The sequence below is a fragment of the Lottia gigantea genome (assembly GCF_000327385.1).
Source record: "Lottia gigantea unplaced genomic scaffold LOTGIsca_133, whole genome shotgun sequence".
NCBI lineage: Eukaryota > Metazoa > Mollusca > Gastropoda > Lottiidae > Lottia > Lottia gigantea.
In genome coordinates, this window is record NW_008707481.1 from 197932 (window position 1) to 219144 (window position 21213).

Consider the following 21213-nt stretch of genomic DNA (forward strand, 5'->3'; position numbering starts at 1 on the left):
TATTAATATAGTACACTACTATAGTCAACGCAGGGTATATGTTTCTATAACACTTCAGAAGCATCATTAAAATTGGGCAATTCATCTATTCAAATGGCTAACCACTTTTTTTCTGACCAAACCAATGAAATGTCAGTATAAAATAAAATTAGTTGATCTTAAGTTATGATCCATTCTAATTTGAATATTTATATGTTAATCATTTATTTCAAATTATTGGAAATTTTTCTTAATACAAATTGAAATTAAAGTTAGTTTTCCAATCTGCAATCTGCATTTTAGTCATAGTAGCATATCACCTCATTTGGTAACAAATTGTATAGTTCACAACAGATTTTTATCCATTGGAAAAATATTCAAAAACAATTAAGCTCAGTAAATTTTGATTTTTACCATTTTTAGAATTTTGTATGAAATTTTGTCATGTGATCATGTGACATTTAAGTTTCTAGATTTGAGTTTTGAATTCTTTTTTTTGCCAGTCATTCACAACATTTAAATGTTAATTCTAGAACATTTTTTGATTTGATTACAATTTTTTTGTCACGACCAGTTTATCCACTTGAACATTTATGGCAAAATCCTCAGACATACAGTGATTGTGAAACAACTTTATTTTAATTTATATATCATATATATATATTGACATTTCTTCACTATTTTAATCAGACGTGACTGGTAAATACTGGTAAATACAATCGAGTTAAAACCCTTAAACTAGATTAATCCATTTGATTAAACACATCATTATTTGTCTATTACAGCCAATATATTGTCTGTAAAGTTTTTTTTTTTTTTTTTTTGTTGCTCATAATAATGTTTTAATGGCCCCAGTGAAGATAAAAACTATATTTTATACTAGTAAACAGCAGTTAGATGATATAACTTAGCTTGAAAATTCATATTTTGGTAGTATAATTAGTAAAAAAACAAATAAGATTTATGTATGAACTATTGTAGAAATGCTGGTCATTCTTGTCATGTAAAAGTTTTGTTGTCTATAAAATACATACTGTTGTTGTTGATGTTTATCTCATAACCTTATACCGGCCTTGTCTCTGAAACCATCCTTTGTGAATATAATGTTTTGACATACATACATATATATAGAATCCTGGAACTACATGTACAATTATGAAATTAATTGCCTAGGATGAGAATGTGATCATGGAGCAATACAGTGGGGTTTTTCCGTATGAAGTAAAGTGATTATGTTTAATTCAGAGGATTTCAACTTATATATCCGTTGTTAAATATAATTCCGACGATTCAACGTTTAGCTGGTCGCCGGTTGCACCCCTTTGACGGTAAAAGCCTCTTTTACATAATCTTTTGGACTTAACTGAGTCAGAATGACTTGTTGCCTCCGGTCACATGCATCTTGTATAATAACCAGTAACTCTGGATCAGAAGTTTATTTAACAAACGAGGAGACATGGGGAAAAGAAAAGTTGTTTTTTATAAAACAAAGTTTTTTTCTTGTAATTCGATTTAACTTTTTAAATTTTTATCGTTATGAAATTCTGAAATTGAAAATATTGATAAAAAGGTGAATCTGTGACAGATCTGAAAGCACACTTAAAAGGATACTACTTCTCAGAATAGACATCAAATTTCTCAAGTGTATATATTTATCAGTTGGACTAACTAGGTGCCATGACTAAAGAATGCAATCTCTAAATAAGACAATCAAATGACAGATGCGGCATTTCACCAATCATACTTTAGTCTCAGAAACGTTTTTTTTTTAGCTATAAAGTCAATCAGTAATAGTGATCACAGCTCACGGACGAAATTTGAGCCTTCGAATCGGCGTTTGAATATTAAAATGATTCTCATTTTCAGATACTATAGATATATAGAAAAGACATATATAAATAAATAGTGAATAGCATGCCTAGCTTGAGGTATTTTTAAAAGAATTATGCGATTTTAGTACATTTCTAGTTCTTCTGAAGACTATTTACATATATTCAAGACTTAAATTAACCCTCCAAAATGTCGCATCTGTCCCTTTAAACTAAATTATTATTGAAACACGCTTCTAAGCATTGGATTGTAGAGGGACTCTGTCCGTTGATGAACAAAGACTCATTTTAACCAAGTTAAAAAATTGCAATATTTTGGTCATTCTAAAAGGAAGTACCTTTAAGCGTCACCCAAACGTTTATACATATACAATGAAGATATAAATTTTCGTATTAAAATGCATTATATCAAATCATTAAATTTATCAAAATAAAAAAAATATATACATGCATTTTTGAAATTAAATCAAGGCGTTAAAATACGTTAAAAGACTTATCGGCAAACAAAAATCGAAATTTTGGATTCCAAAAGTCGAAATTTCGAATTTTAAAGATGACAGGACTATACGACTTCAAGTCGTAATTGAAATTGAATTTGACGTACATAATTACTGTTCGAAACTTGGTGTGAATGTTTGTTATCACCCAAGCATGAATCAGAGAATCGAAAAATATTTAGTATGAGTTATTGCCCTTGTTCTCGAAAACGCGTTCAATTTCTAGCTCGTAAACACTCTAAAAAAACACAAGTCTTGACAGATTTTGACGAAAGTTGGTGTGAGTGTTTTTACTCTGTGAACCCTGTTGAAAATCAGAATAATCGAAAAATATTTAGTATGACTTATTGCACTACTACCCTACTCTACTATTACTTTGTTATTGAAGAAGTGTGTTATACCACAATATATTCCCTTGCATATTCTGTTATAAATATGTGCTCTCAGCTTCTAAATGTCGTTCAAATCTTAACTATGAAGATAGTAATTGAACATTGATAATAGAACTGTTGATTTCAACTTTTCAAATCTGGTTATGAAATCATTAAGTCAGAAAAAGAATAAAAATCCCGACAAGCAACACAATTCCGTTAATCAAAATCTGAATGTAAAAATCGAAAGAGAATTGCCATCATGTGTTTTCAATAGAGTAAGCATGATCTGCTTTTCTCGAGACACCCGCCACTACGAGGTCAACATGATGAGATACAACCAGATCAAATTACGCTTGTCAATACAAAGAATCTAATTGTATATATATTTAAATCTTTGAAACTAATATAATGCATATATCTCTTTGAATTTTGTAACTAACAACATTGAACATACAAAAACATGTACATTCATTTAGAGATATGAATTATTTTATAGTTAAAAGTTTCGCCAACTCTAATAACAATTATTTTAAAGGTTGTTTCAGATTTTGAAGTAATAAGTTGTTTTCTCTATTTGATGCAATTTTGTAAAATGCCTTGGAAAAGTCTCAAAAACCCAAAAGCCATGTGACAAGGTCTCGTGCCGCGCTCAGATCTGTTCACAATTCTAGTATAAAGTTTTCGTTCTTTACATTTGAAAGTGATGTTTCAAAATTGCTTTTCTGAATTACCATTATAAGATCAATAGTCCTGAAAAAAAAATAATTCATTGTCCTTATTTCAAAAAGACACTTCAAAATAAAAAAACAACTGATAAAAAATGGAAAAATATTTTATTATTCAATAGACCAACAATCACAACCAAGTGAAATAAAAAGAACAAAAAGAGAGAAAAATTGTGTGTTTTGTAACTAGGTAACAAACAATGACAAAAAATATTTAAATTGATCTTCAAACAGTACAAACAGTTAGAGGTTGATCCTGTCACTTAGCAAGAGCCATTTCTTTCGAACTCTTAGCTCCATTCATAAAATTATTTAATATACAGTAATGCACATTGTAGTGTAAGAAGAACCTTTTTATTGTCGCCGCCCCTGTCGTCCGTCCACAATGGGCTTGTGAACGCAATAGAGACATTTGAATAAAATTTGGTGTGATCATTTATATCCATGGGATCTGAGACAAGATCGAATTAGACGATCTTCCGATGATCGGTTTTTGAGTTATTGCCTTTGACTTATGAAAACTCATCAAAATTTGGTTGTGAACACTACAAAGACTACAGTTTTCATCCAATTTAAATTAAATTTGGTGTTAATATTTATAATGATGAGATCTTGAACAAATTCGAATTTGGCTATCTTTCAATGAATGGTTTTTGAGTTATTGCCCTTGATTTATGAAAAAATCGTCAAAATTTGGTTGTGAACACTACAAAGACTACAGTTTTCATCCAATTTAAATTAAATTTGGTGTTAATATTTATAATGATGAGATCTTGAACAAATTCGAATTTGGCTATCTTTCAATGAATGGTTTTTGAGTTATTGCCCTTGATTTATGAAAAACACGTCAAAATTTGTTTATGAACACAATAGAGAGTACAGTTTTCATCCGATTTAAATGAAATTTGGTATCATTTATAATGATGGGATCTTAGTCAAGATCAAATTTGACAATTTTTCGAACAACGCAATTTGAGTTATTGCCCATGACTTAATAAAAATGCATCAAAATTTGTTAGCGATAAAGGGGACAGTTTACGTCAGAATTTTATTAAATAATGTGTGTTTGTTTAAATCAACAATATCTTGCACAAATTAGATTTTTGGTATGAATTGACACATATAAGTGACTGCCTTTGATATACTGAAAATGTATCAGGAAAGTGGTCGTATCTTGCTAGGCAACCACCTGTTTACAATATTGTGATTTCTTAGAACGCTTCTATAGGGTTTGCTTAGCCAAATAAACAAATGTGAAAATGATGTAATGAAATGAAAGTTTGAAATGGAGCGTTATAGAGTATCTTAGGAGAAAGGTCACTTAGTATGTGTCAAAGGGAGTGCATTGCGATTGGACATAAAGTGCAGTAAGTCGACATAATTCCTAATAATCAAACATCCATTATACATTTTTATTATACGCCCACATTGGTAATAATTGGATGAACGATTTCAATGTTATTGCCGTTTGGCTTTTAGGCAGGCTATAGACTACAGCCTATCCGATATTGCTGAAACTTAGTATGCATGTATATGTTGATGAAATATCGGTCAAGTTTGCATTTTGTCATAATCAGATGAATGGTTTTGGAGTTATTCCCCTTGATTTTGTAAAAACCCTACAAATTTGGCTTGTAGTCATGATGCAGAGTGTAGTTTTTATCTGATCTCGATGAAACTTGGTATGTATGTATATATGGACAAGATCTCAGTCAAGTTGAAATTGGTAACAATCGGGTGAACGGTTTGGAGTTATTACCCTTGAATTAATTCAATGCGTCTAATTTGGACTTGTAGGCCTGATAGAGACTACATTTTTCATACGATCTTGATGAAACTCAGTATGAGATCTCTGTAAAGATTGAAATTAGTAAAAATAGGATGATTGATTTCACATATTAAACCACTACAGACTTTGTTACTTTGTTATGATTTCTGACAGCTGGTAGTGGACGTATGTTTCCTTGCCTGGCAAGCTATCTTAACAGATTTATGTTCATTGATTTAAACGTGCACGACCACGTAAATTGGATTTTTGAGCCTTCACAGTTTAAGATATAACATATTTTGTTGTATCATCTTACTATTTCACCATATTCAGACACAGAGTGTATGTCCAGAGAGAACAAGCTGTCGTTGTAGATGTGCATATCATTTACATATTGCGTCCATTATGGCGCAATACATTCGGGTACAATTCAAAACATTCTCTTGCAAAAAAGACTGTTTATGTTTAAGTTTTGAATCATTCCAGGTGATGTACACATAGGTTCCTTTAATCTTTTAACATGTCATTAAAAAAGCCTCGCAAAGATACCGATTATCAACAACACCATAACAATCTAATTCAAAAACTTATGCATTTCAAATGTTATGCAGCACGTCTTTGGTCTTATGATAAGATATCTACGTGTGAGCCAACTCAAAATATTGTCTATCATTCGAAATCATATATAACTACAATAAAGAAAATACAAAAAAGAAATTCTCATCAAAACAGGTAGTTGTTCAGACACTTGTAGGCTACAGCAGTCAATCGTCGTCTAGTTTTAAGCTGAATTGGATAGAGGAAACATGTTCAATATTATGTTCCAAGGGAATTTTGAATATGACGTACCGTACAAGATTTAATTAGGGGAACGAACAATGGTATAAAAGTCAAAATGAATCAACAATAATAATGATGATAATAATGATAAAAGATATCTAAATTGAGCTCAGTGCACAAAAACACATTTTCGATGACGCCGTCCTTTTGGTATGCCTAATTCTCGTTGTCTTGCCAGAAATTCCTCTTCATCGTAAGGTATGGTTACTTCAACACGTGGAATGTCGTCTGCACTGACTGGTCGTCTTAAACTTGGCGGGGAATTTACAGGGGACATAACCCCAGGAAGAGCGGGACTTGATACACAGCGCGCTATAACTGCGAATGGATTATTGGGTTCCCCCACCACCAGATTTAGTCCCATTGTTTCATTATTACACGGTAGCATCTTTTTGATTTTTTTCCGCAATGACTGTCTTTTATGCGATTGTCTTTGCTGAGGGGATGTGTTCGAAAACGCATCCGAGGCTAAATCGGGAACACTTGAGCAACGTTCGTTTCCTTGACATAGTTTATTGCGCTGGATAAATCTTTTGGTATTGGAAAATTTAGCGATTGCCTCAGAACAGTCTTTTCGCCCACAATAAAGTGCCCACTCTTCTGCACATAACTTTCTACCGTAGTCTCGAAGCTTCGGATCTGCACCTGAAAAAGGATATCTGTTAAAGGTGTTGTAAGTACAAGTACTTGATGCCTTGAAATATTAATAGCCCCAAATGTACACTACACTACAATACAATACAATATGCTAAATATAAGATTTTCAATTATATCTGCGATATCATATTCTAAAGATAGCCTTGCGAAGCAAAGTGACATACGCCCACCAGCAACTTTGATTGCAAATCGTTGTTTGTAGCCTGTCCAGTGAGCTAAAATTGCACTATGTGTCTAATAGAGTGAATACAAAAAGTGACATTTTGGTGAAAAATTATAAGATCATCCTGAAAATTGATAGGTATAATGTTCATAAGGACATTGAACTACAAAATAAAAAATCAAAAGAATCCATAAAGAATTGTAACCTGTAGAGTAAGCACGAGATGCACAATATAGCTAATACAGTGAAAACGCGAAGTCGGACATACGGAGCCCCTAAGGCGCAATTTTCCATACTTTTATAAAATATTTCGTTTTGACGAAATAATTAATTCGTTTAAACGAAATAATTTATTTGTTTTAACGAAATAATATATAATACATTTTTTATTTCGTTTAAACGAAATAATTAATTCGTTTGAACGAAAAAAGTTATTCAATTAAACGAAATAATTATTTCGTTAAAATTAACTAAAAAATGTATATCGTTTAAACGAAATATATGACGTTATTTCGTTTAAACGAATTAGTTATTTCGTTTCATCGGATATCTTTAAATAAATTTAATTCAATACGTCTAATATCGTGCTCGTTATAACACTATAAATGCGTTCAATTACACCTGCGTTAAACAATTTAACTAATTATGTCAAAGATCGTGATTGTTATAGTATTAGAAATGCTTTTAAAAACGTCTGCATCTATAATAAGTTCAATACTGTGTTAGTTATATTATTAGAAATACTTTAAGCAATTTAATTGAATGCGCCCAATAACGTGCTTGTTATAGTACTAGAAATAATTTCACGTCCGCGTTATTAAACAGTTGTATCAAATATGTCGAATATCGTGCTAGTGAATGCTTTCAATTACTTTCGCGTTAAATAATTTAATCAAATACGTCGGATATCGTCCTAGTTTTGGTATTAGAAATGCTTTCAATGACGTTCTTTTATTTTCGTCTTCTTTAAAACAATTTAATTAAATACGCCAAACCTAGCTGTAATATTCAGATAATCCCCGCATAGGTAACAGATAATACCTGGTAAATTTTTCAAACCAATTTCCCTGCCATTGATGCAGGTCGATGGACCTGACATGGAAAAAACGCCTGGTTGTTCGGAAAAAGAGCAGGTTAATGCCACTGTCCTGGCAAAATTTCCCTCACAGCACGCTACAGGGCGTTCCTCTCATCATTTAGAAGCCCAATTAAACTCCATACAAACTTCAAATACTTCCGCGTTATAATTGGGAAAAAAACTGTTATCTGCGCTTTATGTTTTCATTCAATTACGCACCATGATAAGTAGATTTTTCCAACTTCTTTTGATCAGAATAGTCAAAGGATAAGATACAACATGCCTACATCATTTATCAATAGTAGGTAGGTAAGTAGATGACAAGTTATTTATCAATAGTTTTATATGCAAAACTATATAGCTAGACAGGATTAGCAATTATAGTATATTATATCATTGTGCCAATCGATTTAGCCTACATAGAGGGTTTAATGTCAAAGACTGAAGAAATTGATTGGACATATTTTTTCGTTGGTCCTTTGTTGAAAGTTAATGAAGTAAGCTTCTGAATTTTAATTCCATGTACAATTATTTCCAAGATGCAATTCTAGAGCCCACACTACCGCCATATTGGAAATGTCTTTGAAACCTTTGAAATGAATGTAATGAATAAACCAGTGGTTCGAGATCTACAAGCGGATGTTAAATTAAAGTCTATTGTGGAAGTCATTAATCCAATACAAGAAGATTCTAGAATTTAATGGTTTCTCTCCCTTTCTTCTTTCTCAATCCTATTAACTCTTGTCATTTTTCCATCTTTTCATTCCCTTTTAACCAGGACATAAAATACCCGCTGTTTCTCAATGTCAATAATTGTAACCTAATGCATATAATTCGATTTTATTGCTCACAAGCCTTGTTTTTCTTGTACTTTATACAATCAGATGAATCAGCACTTAAAACTTCTGCACTTTTAACTGTTTAATGTTAGCATCTTAAAGGGATATAGTCGTCTACATATTTGCTTTCCCACCGAAACAGTTCAATTTTAGCTGTCTGAATCACTTATACAAACTTAAAGAAAGAGAAATGGGCTACTTACAAACGGAACTTAATAACGGAACTATTGTCTCTGCGAGGCTGTTGGTGTATCTAGAGCTTGGATATGAGCTTCAAAATAGTATTGTTAGTCTAAGGATAACTTTGCGTTAATTTAAATATAAATATGAGTAGACATTATCAATAAATCTAAATAATGTAAACTTACAAAAATTCATCGCAAGGTCATTCTAAAATTATCAGTACTGTTCTGAATTTCACATTCTAATTCACTTAAATAAAATGGGGAAAATACATACATGCGCTAAAATGCTCATCAACATAATTGAAGACAGTTCCTAAAATTTCGTTCCTTCTTACCTGCATAAAGTAGCAGTCGGGCGCAATCGGTACGACCTTGTATTGCAGCTTTCATAAGAGCTGTGAATCCTAATTTGTTACACTGATCAATTCTGATACCTTTATACTCCTGTAGTAATAGTCGCACCACATCAGTGTGACCTGAAACACAAACAGGTTAATTAAGCTGGTACAGGGGCGTAATCTGGTTTTAATTTAAAGGGTACCTTTCATTTCATTGACCAGTAAGCTCTTAAATGATAAGCTGCAAAATCATTAGTCCAACAAGGGAAGTAAATCTCTATGTATTTAAAGCTACTTACCAGCTTGTGCAGCGAAGATAAGCGGGCTATTTCCTTCTTTATCTGGTATGTTAATATCAATCTCGGGAGCATCAGATAAAATATCTATGGCTTGGAATAAACCTATCGCACAAATGTGGCTCATACCCGTCTGAAATATAAAAAAAATATGAATATTTTCATTTAACTTCAGACAGATTAGGTTAAGATTGCTGGTTAACTACTAATGCTTTTCCCTTACCCTGATGTTATTCTCTCTTCCATCAACTTTAAGCTTATGCTAGCTTTGGAATTCTTCCTATTCACATGGACCAACGTTTTCCTCACTTTAGGAACTAGTTCTCTAAAATTAGTTTTCGTAACTCTATTAAATTGATGTTTGCCTGGAATTTGTAGTTTTTCAAATTAATTCCAGATGTTTAGCAATCTAATGTCAGAGGAAATTGTGTCAAGTTACTGAAAATACAAATGTCAAGAAGACGAGAAAAATGTGAATGCTAGAAATAGTACAAAATCTTTTGCATTGTTTGGACCTCAGGAAGGATAATTTTAAGTAGACTTCTCTGGAAATGAATTATACATTAGAATTTTAATATTGAATGATTATAATATCATCATGGGAAATAGTTATTTGACCACATGAAGTTCTCAAAAGATATCACGAAATATTTAGCAGTACAGTAACAATTACTATTATGAATATTCAACATTAAGTCTTACACTTTTGTTGAACTTTTATACTGTATAATTTTACCAAGTTTCGTCAAAATCTGTCAAGAATTGTGCCTTCTAGTGTGTTTACAGGCTAAAACTTGAACCCGTTTTTAAGAACAAGGGCAATAACTCGAACTTCATATTTTTTAATTCTTTTGATTTTCAATAGAGTTCGTCCTTGGTTGATAAAAAACACTCACACCAAGTTTCGTCAAAATCCATCAAGAATTGTGCCTTCTAGAGTGTTTACGATCTAAAAATTGAACGCGTTTTCAAGAACAAGGGCAATAACTCACTAAATATTTTTCGATTTTTCTGATTTTCGATAGGGTTTATTCTTGGTTGATAACAAACACTCACACCAAGTTTCGTCAAAATCTGTCAATAATTGAACCTTCTAGAGAGTTTACAAGCTAAAATTGAACACGTTTTTAGGAACAACGGCAATAACTCATACTAATTATTTTTCGATTATTCTGATTTTCAATAGGGTTCATCCTTGGGTGATTAAAAACAATCATATCAAGTCAGTTAAGAATTGTACCCCCTAGAGTGTTTACGAGCAATTGTGGACGGACCTACAGAAGGACGAATTTCATGTGGGTGTATGAAAAGTGGAAAATTCAGTGGATAATGCAAAGATTAAAGTTTCATTTTCCAGATTAAAACGTTTAATGCACAATCATCAATTTTGACGCTCAAGGATTTCACCAGTGTAGCATTCTATTCCTAAGAATCTTGGGCAGCTGTCGTTGTTTACATGTAGGCGTTTATGAAAGGAAATAATCCTATAATTCTGGAAGTTCAGAAACCAAGCCATTGTTAACAATTGTGACAGACGTTTGATATGCTTTCAAGGTGAGGTGAAAAATGAATAGAGCAGCTGGTGAAGATATGACAGAGATGGTGTAATTATATATAAAATATGAATCAATAGAGACCAGCAATACCATTTCAAACAGTATCTTTTAGATATAATTTAAAGGGCATGTTCAGTCTACGTATTTCGCATGGTGACAACTGACATAAACCTATCCAACATATTATTCTAATCACACGTCTGACATACACCTATCAAATCCATTATTCTCATCAGGAGAAAACTGACATATACATTCAATTTATTATTGTCATTTTCTTTTTCGTACATCCTTGTTAATTTTTTAAATATTGTACGGCGACGTAAGGAAAATCTTGCAAATAAACCGTAACCAACTAACCATTAATACACAATGTTAGGTTCCAACACGTGGACATGATGTCCAAATACTGACTTATACTTACAACAACCAAGTAATCAGTACAAAAGGAGGAATCTGATAAAACCTATCTAAACTATAATTCAAATCACGAGGAGGAAAAACTGGCATAGCCCTATTATGACGCTAAATATAGGATTAACACTTTCCTTTGTCTTCTTTTATCTCGCATCGCCAGAATAAACCTGAAACCACAAAACTCTTATTTCAATATTTACAAATTTCTGTCTATTGAGTGTCAATGTACAGAAAGGAGGCCATAGATATATTCCGCTTCAACAACAATAGTTGACAAATTGTTGATCACAAATCTAAACCATTGCTTATATTTCCTAGAACTAAAAGGACAGATTCGCCATCCGTCTGACCAATCGTACCTTACTGTTTACACCTCACCGTCTAAATGTGTGCCAAGATTAATTATCCGGGTTCGAAAGTTAAAATGACAAATCATCTTTTCTTGAGACTATGACTTGAGACTTTGCATATATTGAAGACCCAAATCAACCCTTGAAAACCTTTAAACCTGCAGCCATTTTAGAAACTGTGTTTAGTGTTTTTTTTTGTAATTGTTGTTATTGAGCTACAAGCCTCGATGTCAACATCAACAGTAGAAAACAATAGACCAAACAGGTAGTTATGTAGTTGAGAGATTCATAAATAGCTACCAAACAAAAACAATTGATAAAATAGAATGTTGATAAAATTCAAAAAGACCGACTGAAAAAATAACTTTGAAAAACTAACTGAAAAAAACAACCTCGATAAAACAAAGTGGAAAATACAGCCTTAAAAAAGCAAGTGGAAAATACAAACTTGATAAAACCATCTGGAAAATACAACCTTAATAAAAACCAATAACCTCGATAAAATCGACTATAAAATGCAACCTTGATAAACTGACTGGAAATTACAGCCTCAATAAATCCGTCTTGAAAATACAACCTTGATAAAACTGACTGATAAATACAGAATCAATAAAACCCTTTTGAAAATGAAACCTTGATAAAACCGACTTCAAATAAGGAGAACCTCGCTAAAATCCACTGCAAAATGCAACCCTGATTAAACCGTCTGGAAAGTACAAACTTGATAAAACCAAATGGTAAATACAACTTTGGTAAACCGACTTCAAATAAAAGAAACCTCCATAAACCAATTTGAAAATACAACCTGATAAAACTGACTGGAAATACAAAATTGGAGGAGAGGATTACAAGATGTAGTTACAGAACTGTTGATTACTGCGAAGAGCTGTGATAGAATGTTAATTTAAAACTCTAGTCTCAAGGGACGGGTAGGGAAATTAATTGGAAACGCGAGAGAGAAAGAATCTGTTCACGTGATGACAGTTAAACTACCAATATGTCAATCAATCTTAACTTAATTGGCACCTGTCTATCATTCCGGCATTTACTTTAGGGTTCAGTTGGGATTTGTTACCAGAAACATCTAAACTAACGATACTCTTAACTGTAGTATCCTGATCTTTGATGGGTTAATATCTACTACCAATATGATTTACCGATGTTTGTTTTGTGTTCTAAATGAAACGTCGCACTATTAAAAAATAATGCATTCTTACACGATATCGAACCACTATATAAGCACTCGAGATTGTGCATAAGGTGCAAACTCTCTCACTTTATCTGAACATAGTGATCATCACCAACACAAATATAAAAATTTGTTGAGTGTGCAACACATTGCCTCGAGTACACAAGGCCTCGATCGTAGCAAGCATTCCAATACCGACTCGACACAGTGGTTGTCTTCATGCTGTTAAACGTTCAATAAACGTGCAGTATTCGCACAATTTGAGCGGTCCAAGGAAACGGTCTTAAGCAACATATAGTTCGGATGACCATGCATGCAATAGTCGACCGAGTGTAACAATGTTACCCTAAGATCGCAAACTGCATTGACAAAAGGCTATGGACAAGCATAGTTCGAAGCCGGCTAAGATAATTTTATCTGATGTTGGGGCCCATACTGACAGCAAGTCTTCTGTCGGTAGTGGGAGTGCTTTTTTGTAAACCTAGGTATAAGAATAAATCAACGAGGTTCTAACTAGTCTATGACTAGACCGAAACATATGTCTCTATTCGCTATTTGGAAGGTGAGGGAACTTAAAACCTATTTAGATACCCCGGATCTGAAAAACCCAGGTATATTTGGAAAGATGAATAGTTTTGTAGTTCAGCCATACCATCATTTTCTCCCTACACCAATAATGTCATGTCTCCGGTTCCATCAAAGTTTTTTTTGGCAAAACTGATCTAGCATCGGCCACTTTTTAAAACTGCGCGTGTAGCCAAAAGTTCAAAGATCACAGGGTCACGTGACTCACAAAACGAAAGTTACGGTGATGCCCAACACTAATTTACAATCAACAAGGTAATTAAAGGTAATTATCTAATATTATATTAGAGAAAACACATCTTTGGAGGTATGGAATCCCCATTTAAAGTGGTCTTTTTCTTCTGACTCTACTCCAGCTGACAACTGTCAAAATATCCATCAGAGGCTGGAATAGAAGCAGATGTTTCGGACTAGTCTATGACAAGCTTATGGTGCCATTTGTCTTGCTGAAATATGAATAAGTATCAGTATTTCTCCATGAAAAAACTAACAAAAGGCTTACCCGTCCTGATCGATCTCGTTCATTTAGTTCATCTTCGGTGGGATTTTCTTCCACTATGGACTGAATACAATCTATGTCGTTCTCCAAACAGGCTTCCAAAAACGTCAGATCTTCATAGCCATATCCAAGAAATCCACAGTCATCTTCGTCGTCTGTTTCACTGTTCATTGTGATCGTCTGCAAGTATAGAATATAGAACAATAGAAATATGTGTGGGTGACGGGACTCCTGCTTATAGAACACCTTACTATAGTTTAAATTCTCAGTGTAGTGGTCGACTGTTCAAACCATCGGGCATAATCTAACTCCAATAAACTAAATCTAATCTAAAAATGAGAAGAAAACATTCCCTGGCGGTTCTTTACTGTTGTCCTAATGTCAGTTCCTCGAATTTCAAAATCATTACGTGACGATAAAAATCCACACCAGCAAAACAAATCTCGTACAAAGAATGACAAACAGGAGTCAAAGTTGTATAGTAGTGGACTTCTCCAAAGGATGTTGGACAGAGGTGTTTCGAAAGAGTAAGCATGGTCATTGGTCACCTTCGTTTATTTTTTAATTGTTGTGTTAACTCATTTAAAATGTATTACTGAACTCACCTATCTGAAGCGTGCGAAACGATTATATTTTCATACCAACATTACCTCGAAATGGTGATAATCAGAATAGAACATTTCCTTGACAATGTTTCAATCAAAGACGATCACATGATTGCCAATAGATTTCATCCCTACATGTGCCTTAGATCCATTTGTGTAACCATACAGAACGTATCAAGTAAATAAGTGTCATACCTGACAAAATATGGCAGTTCGTTTCATGTCAAAATATACAGAAATACACTCTGATTAAAGGTAAGTCGAGATCACTTCAGCTGTGCCTTAATTGCAGAATGGTCTCAATATCAACAGTTCAATATAAACATATACAATATGACATGGTTACAAGATGTTCTTTATTTTTGCATGATTATAATAAAAATAATAAAGAGGAAGGAAAAAAAAGGAATAAGGAATATAGGAATAACTTTGGTTCATTAGAGACCTGTTTACCTGAGAGTCCGCTGCCAAATTCCCTGACATTGAGGCCGTGATTTCCCCACCCATTAACAGCTAGATGACTGGGATTTTGAGGAAAGATGACTAATTGAATGTCTTAGAACCCACGACTATCATTTATCGCAAAGAAAAATGATGTATCGACTTTCTACAGATAAGGATGGTCCATTGGTGTGCTTGTGTGCTTCTTATTAAACAACATACACCACCTTCTCCTGGGTTACAATTTCGCTGATTGTATTGTTTCTTTATAACACAGCAAGCATAACTTAACTAACTAACTAAGGGTTAGAAGCGGGTGAGGGTGGTTCGTTTATGTACTTTTGCCTGTTTATTAAACAACAAGCACCACTTACCTGTGTGTAAAAACCAGTGGATGATACAATGTTGTGCTTTGTCAGCCTGTGACCTATAAGCTATTGTACATTTAATAACAGGAGTGGAATGAGTCTTGGTCTAATCCAGGAAGTGGATGTGGTCAGGATATAGTGGCTACAGATTAGGTCCTTGTAAGAAAATCGTGGTACGAAAATATCTCAATTAGAAATAAGTAACTTAATTCTTCAAGCTCTAAAAATAATCATCTTTGATTAATCTATCAATTAGGAAGTAATTATTGATTCGGAGAATGTCAATCTACCCTGGCCAAGATTGTCTAATACATTGTTGTTCAAGGGGCAGCGCTTGAAGTTTCCATGTTACAACCATCATTATAAATCACACATAATATGAATCGTATATAAGTATTACCTATTTTGGTTTCAACGTCAGCATAAACGTAGTCATCGGGTTCAAAATAGCTAATATGCCCAAATAATCGATTATTGCTAATATAATAATATATTATATTACATTAAAACATAAAACATTGTGTGAACACTGCAAGTTCAGAAGGCCAGGCAAAATATTTCATAACAAGGACTTTGTTTATATCAATTTCTACTCTGACTACATTTCTCTTTTTTATAGTTTTCGACAGCAGTGTCTAATCTCTAAATAGTAGCCATGATATGACAGTTAAGATTATTAATTTGCACCCACCACAAGCTCTGGTCTCCAGAACATTGAGTAACTCAAGATATAACGGTTATCAATTTCAACAGCAAGCGAACTAAAGACTTTGTTTGGAAGCTATTATAACCCACAATATGCAGTTACAAACAATTATAGTTGTGGAGACTCTGACCTAGAGACAATTGTGTAACAACTTTCTGGATAAATTTACAAACTATGTTATCATGTTATAAACTTAAACTCAAACTAAGTTCTGATCTCAAAAAATGTCTCAGAAATTTGTATAATAACCTTCATTAAATGAAAAAATAAATATCAATGAATTTACCTTACAAATGAGACACATATCCACAAGACATCAACCAGTAACAGTTCACAAGTCCAGAATAAAGTAGAATAGTGAAAAATCTTTACAATTTTGTCACCAGAAGATATTTCTTTTTCCTTTTAGTGAAGAGGTTCATTATTAGATCATTAAAGGACGTGTTTCGTGATAAAATTAATGTAGCTAAGGATACAATTTACATCCAGCAGAAAATCCATAATTAAGTGTTAAGAAGGAAATGGTAAAAAAAACTTGTACAACGGTCTGGTTAGATCGAAATTTGAAGTGAACCTTATAATGTGTCTGGATATAATGGTGGTGTCTAGTATCTCAACTACTAACAAGCCAATCTCAGCACATTATTACAAGAAAGCCGTCCTTCAAGTGAATTAAAAGCTTAGAGAAATAAAATTATCAGTATGATGGGGTAAAAGCTGTAACCTTTCTTCTGATCGATCATTAATGACTGGTTGTAGGAACAACATTAGATCTTTATACAGTACATTACTGCTAGTTTTACACAGAGGAAGCTACAAGAGAGGAAAGTAGGTACTCTTACTGTCACAAACTGTGCTTGTTGAAAATACCTCAGTGTTGGGTATCAACTGGAGCATACTGGGTGATTTTTTGACACCGTTTATTTCTTAAGGATTTTGAATTCTTAATCAACTATTCAAAGCAGGTGTAAATTCAGATAAATGATAAATAAATGTCACTTAGTAATTTTGTATGCCCCAGACCTAACTTTGTTTTCATATGACACCGATAGTGTAATAGACTTGAGAAATAAAAAACGTTGCCTTTCTGTAGATATGAATTTGTTTTTATTTTATCATAGACGAAACGACACGTGCTTTCAATGATGTAGTTTTCTCATCTGGAATGAAGGTTTTGAAATGTTAGCCTTCTGCCTGTGATTAAGTCAGGTTTCAGTGTGGCGTCTGTAATACTACCGGTTTTGCTATGTCAAGAAGAATAACTAGTTAATAATCAAGTGAATAATGAAAGAAAAATTGTCTGAGAAAACTATATGGTATCATTGTTGAATCAATAGAAATGACAAGTGTTGGTTCTAGATAATATACTCCTTCCGGTTAACATAACCTCTCCTTTTCTAATCTCTTCAAACAACCATTTCAATAATCACATCATTTCATAACCTTATGTAATAATACAACTAAGAAATAAACCTTTATAACACTATCAATAGAGAAACATAAGAACTACAAAAAATACAAAAAAATTCATTAGACATTTGAAATGTCCTCAAAGGATACCGCTATTCCAGTACAGTACTAAAAAAGTAGGAGGGATGTAGATTGTTAAAGAAGAGGTGGGGCAATTTGGAGGATTGTGGAGTAGAACGTGAGAAGATTGTATAATAGATAGTGAGAAGATTGTAGAAGAGAATGAAGAGAAGATTTTAGAAGAGAAAGTAGGAATATTGTAGAAGACAACGTAAGAAGATTGTAGAAGAGAAAGTAAGAAGATTGTAGATAAAAAAGTAGAAAGATTGTAGAAGAGAAAGTGGGAGGATTGTAGAAGAGAAAGTATGAAGATTATAGAAGAGAAAGTGGGGAGATTGTAGAAGAGAAAGTAGGAAGATTGTAGAAGAGAAAGTGGGAATATTGTAGCGGAGAAAGAAGGAAAGATTGTAGAAGAGAAAGTATGAAGATTATAGAAGAGAAAATGGGAAAATTGTGGAAGAGAAAGTGGGAAGATTGTAGAAGAGAAAGTAGGAAGATTGTAGAAAAGAAATAGGAAGATTGTAGCAGAGAAAGAAGAGAGGATTGTAGATGAGAAAGTAGAAAGATTGTAGAAGAGAAAGTGTGAAGATTGTAGAAGAGAAAGTAATAAGATTGTAGAAGAGAAAGTAGGAAGATTGTAGAAGAAAAAGGAGAGAAGATTGTAGAAGAGAAAGTGTGAAGATTGTAGAAGAGAAAGTAATAAGATTGTAGAAGAGAAAGTAGGAAGATTGTAGAAGAGAAAGGAGAGAAGATTGTAGCCGAGAAAGAAGAGAAGATTGTACCAGAGAAAGAAGAGAAGATTGTAGAAGATAAAATAGGAGAATTGTTAATAGAAAGTGGGAATAAAGTAGGATAAAAAGTAAGAAGACTGTAGAGGAAAAAGTAGGGAGAGAAAGTAGGAAAATTGTAGAAAAGAAAGTAGGAAGATTATAGAAGAGAAAGTAGGGAGATTGTAGAAGAGAAAGGAGAGAAGATTGTAGCCGAGAAAGAAGAGAAGATTGTACCAGAGAAAGAAGAGAAGATTGTAGAAGATAAAATAGGAGAATTGTTAATAGAAAGTGGGAATAAAGTAGGATAAAAAGTAAGAAGATTGTAGAGGAAAAAGTAGGGAGAGAAAGTGGGGAGATTGTAGAAGAGAAAGAAGAGAAGATTTTAGAGGGGAAAGAACAGAAGATTGTAGAAGAGAAAGCAACCCTCACTCAGTACAATTCACCTTTATACTGTATCGGAACTATCTCAGACTTGGTGTATATTATATTGTTATATATCAAAATTCTCGCGTTGGCAATATTTCAAACCAAAGAACTAATATTGATAAAGACAGTGGAATAAAATAATTATTTCTGTAGACATTTCTTTATCACCATAATATAACACAGAACTTTTATTATACCATATTAAAATCCCTCGGTTGCCGAGAATATAATAGACTTGGGATCTAAATCTCCAGATTTAGACACATAAAATCTATACTTTCAGACATTCAAATCTTTTTGAATTAAATTTGATTAAACATTTGAAATAAACAACCTATGTTTTTATAATGGAAATGTAAAAATAAATTCACAAACAATATCTTTGATATTTGTTTTTGTCGAATGTTCTTTGTTTTCGTGCTTCATATATAATTAAGCTTTTATTTGTGAGCACTATAATGTTCTGAGTTCACATATTATGATCAATTGTCCTCGTGCCTTATTAATTGTCACAAGTGAATTCTGTATGAAATTCAAACTTTCCTGTCAAAATATTCGTCCAAGATGGATATTTAGACCATATTGAAAATGTAAATGGCAGCCAAGAAAACAAAACAACAATCATATTTAAACTTATATCTTGTTAGATATTAATCATTTTCTTTGCATGCTTTTTTTTGTTTACTCACAAATACGTATGTATTGTGCTGTAGATAAGTTTTCGTCGCACAGCTCAGTATTTTACATAAACACACTGAATTATGCTCGTTTACCGGTTCTTCGCCTTACAGAAGTCGAAAATCACCATTTTGTGTTTCAATTTTCATTAAGATAGGCTAGCACGTTATTATAAAAAACATTCATATCAAGACAAATGATGGTTGTTGAAACACTCACAGAAAAATGATTTCCTATATCTTCGTGTTCTCTTTTTACCGAGAAAAACAAATGGAACACTCGATGTGTCACTCAAGTAGAGGATGTGTTTGAACAGCGTGCCAGAACCTTGCTCTCGTGTCAATAGAAATATCAAGATCGATGGTGTTTAATGAACTCAACCCCGAGGCTACACAGATTCTACCTTTAACTAATAGTTCCTTAGATAATTTACTTGGAAATCTCGAGAAATGACCAACCACTTCTTTGCTACCACTCAAATTAAAGTGACACTATAATATACTTAACTGTATTTGTTTTACTTTTGGACTTACAAACGAAAAAACGCGGGGATTCTGTACCATTTTATCAATCTGGCTTCTCCTTTGAGGAGAAAAGTCTACTGATGTAGATAGCGAGATACAGATTGACAAAACAAAAGCAACCAATTGTTTCTATGTAACAAAGTATCTAATTTTTGAATCTTTATATTAATCTCGTCTTTATGATTGGTCAAGAATGCGTTTCCAAACACAAATAATTGACTTTAATTCATGTATCTCACGTAAGTACGTAGTCCATCAGCATTCAAAATTTAGAGGGTTGAGCATTGCTATTTGTTTTGCCTTTATAAAAAAATCCGCTTTATTAAATACAGAATTTCACATAACCTTTAAAATGTGATGCTAAACAATTCTCAAACAATAAGAGATTCGAAATACAATTTACGACGTTTAATGTAAATATTAACCTAATATAACATGAAAACTAATCCTCGAAGAAATGGAGTTTTGTCATTATCGTATGATAGAGAATAAAATTTAATAAATGTTTTGTTTCCATTTTATTTTTTTATGAGAATCTAAAATTTTTAAACTCCACAATTCCCATCTGAATTCAGAATAGGATTTTCATAATTACATCAAGCTAGAAAATTTAATTCACTATAATTGCTGTGCTACTGTACAATTATCTAAATAAAGCACACTAATTTTTCACACAATGACTTTAAAGGAGCAACCAATGACAAGAGGAACCGATGAGAAAAAAAAAACCCGTAGTAAAGAAAAAAACAATCCCACATATCTGAACTGTATTGAACTAACAAAGGTAAGAAACGCCATGCCCGTTTACTTTTGGTAAAAAAAAGTTCATAGTAAAACAACCACTGATAAACAAAAGTACAAATGAGAACAACTTATGCCAAATGGGAACTACGAAGAGTAATCACTGGTAAATGAGTATCAACAGAGCAACGATTGGTAAACATGAACCAAAAGAGCAACGAATGGTAAACATGAACCAGACAAAACAACCAGTGGTAAAC

The 21213-nt window shown here is 32.9% G+C and overlaps 1 protein-coding gene across 1 annotated transcript; it reads right to left on the reverse strand.

Annotated features, from left to right (window-relative positions):
• Nucleotides 1–6121: 6121 nt before the first annotated feature.
• LOTGIDRAFT_172407 (hypothetical protein) lies at nucleotides 6122–15252 on the reverse strand (the record flags this gene model as incomplete). Its single annotated transcript, XM_009049286.1, has 5 exons — nucleotides 6122–6657; nucleotides 9270–9410; nucleotides 9572–9701; nucleotides 14168–14344; nucleotides 15223–15252. The coding sequence occupies 5 exons, from the start codon at nucleotides 15250–15252 to the stop codon at nucleotides 6122–6124; spliced, it is 1014 nt and encodes a 337-aa protein (XP_009047534.1).
• Nucleotides 15253–21213: the final 5961 nt, after the last annotated feature.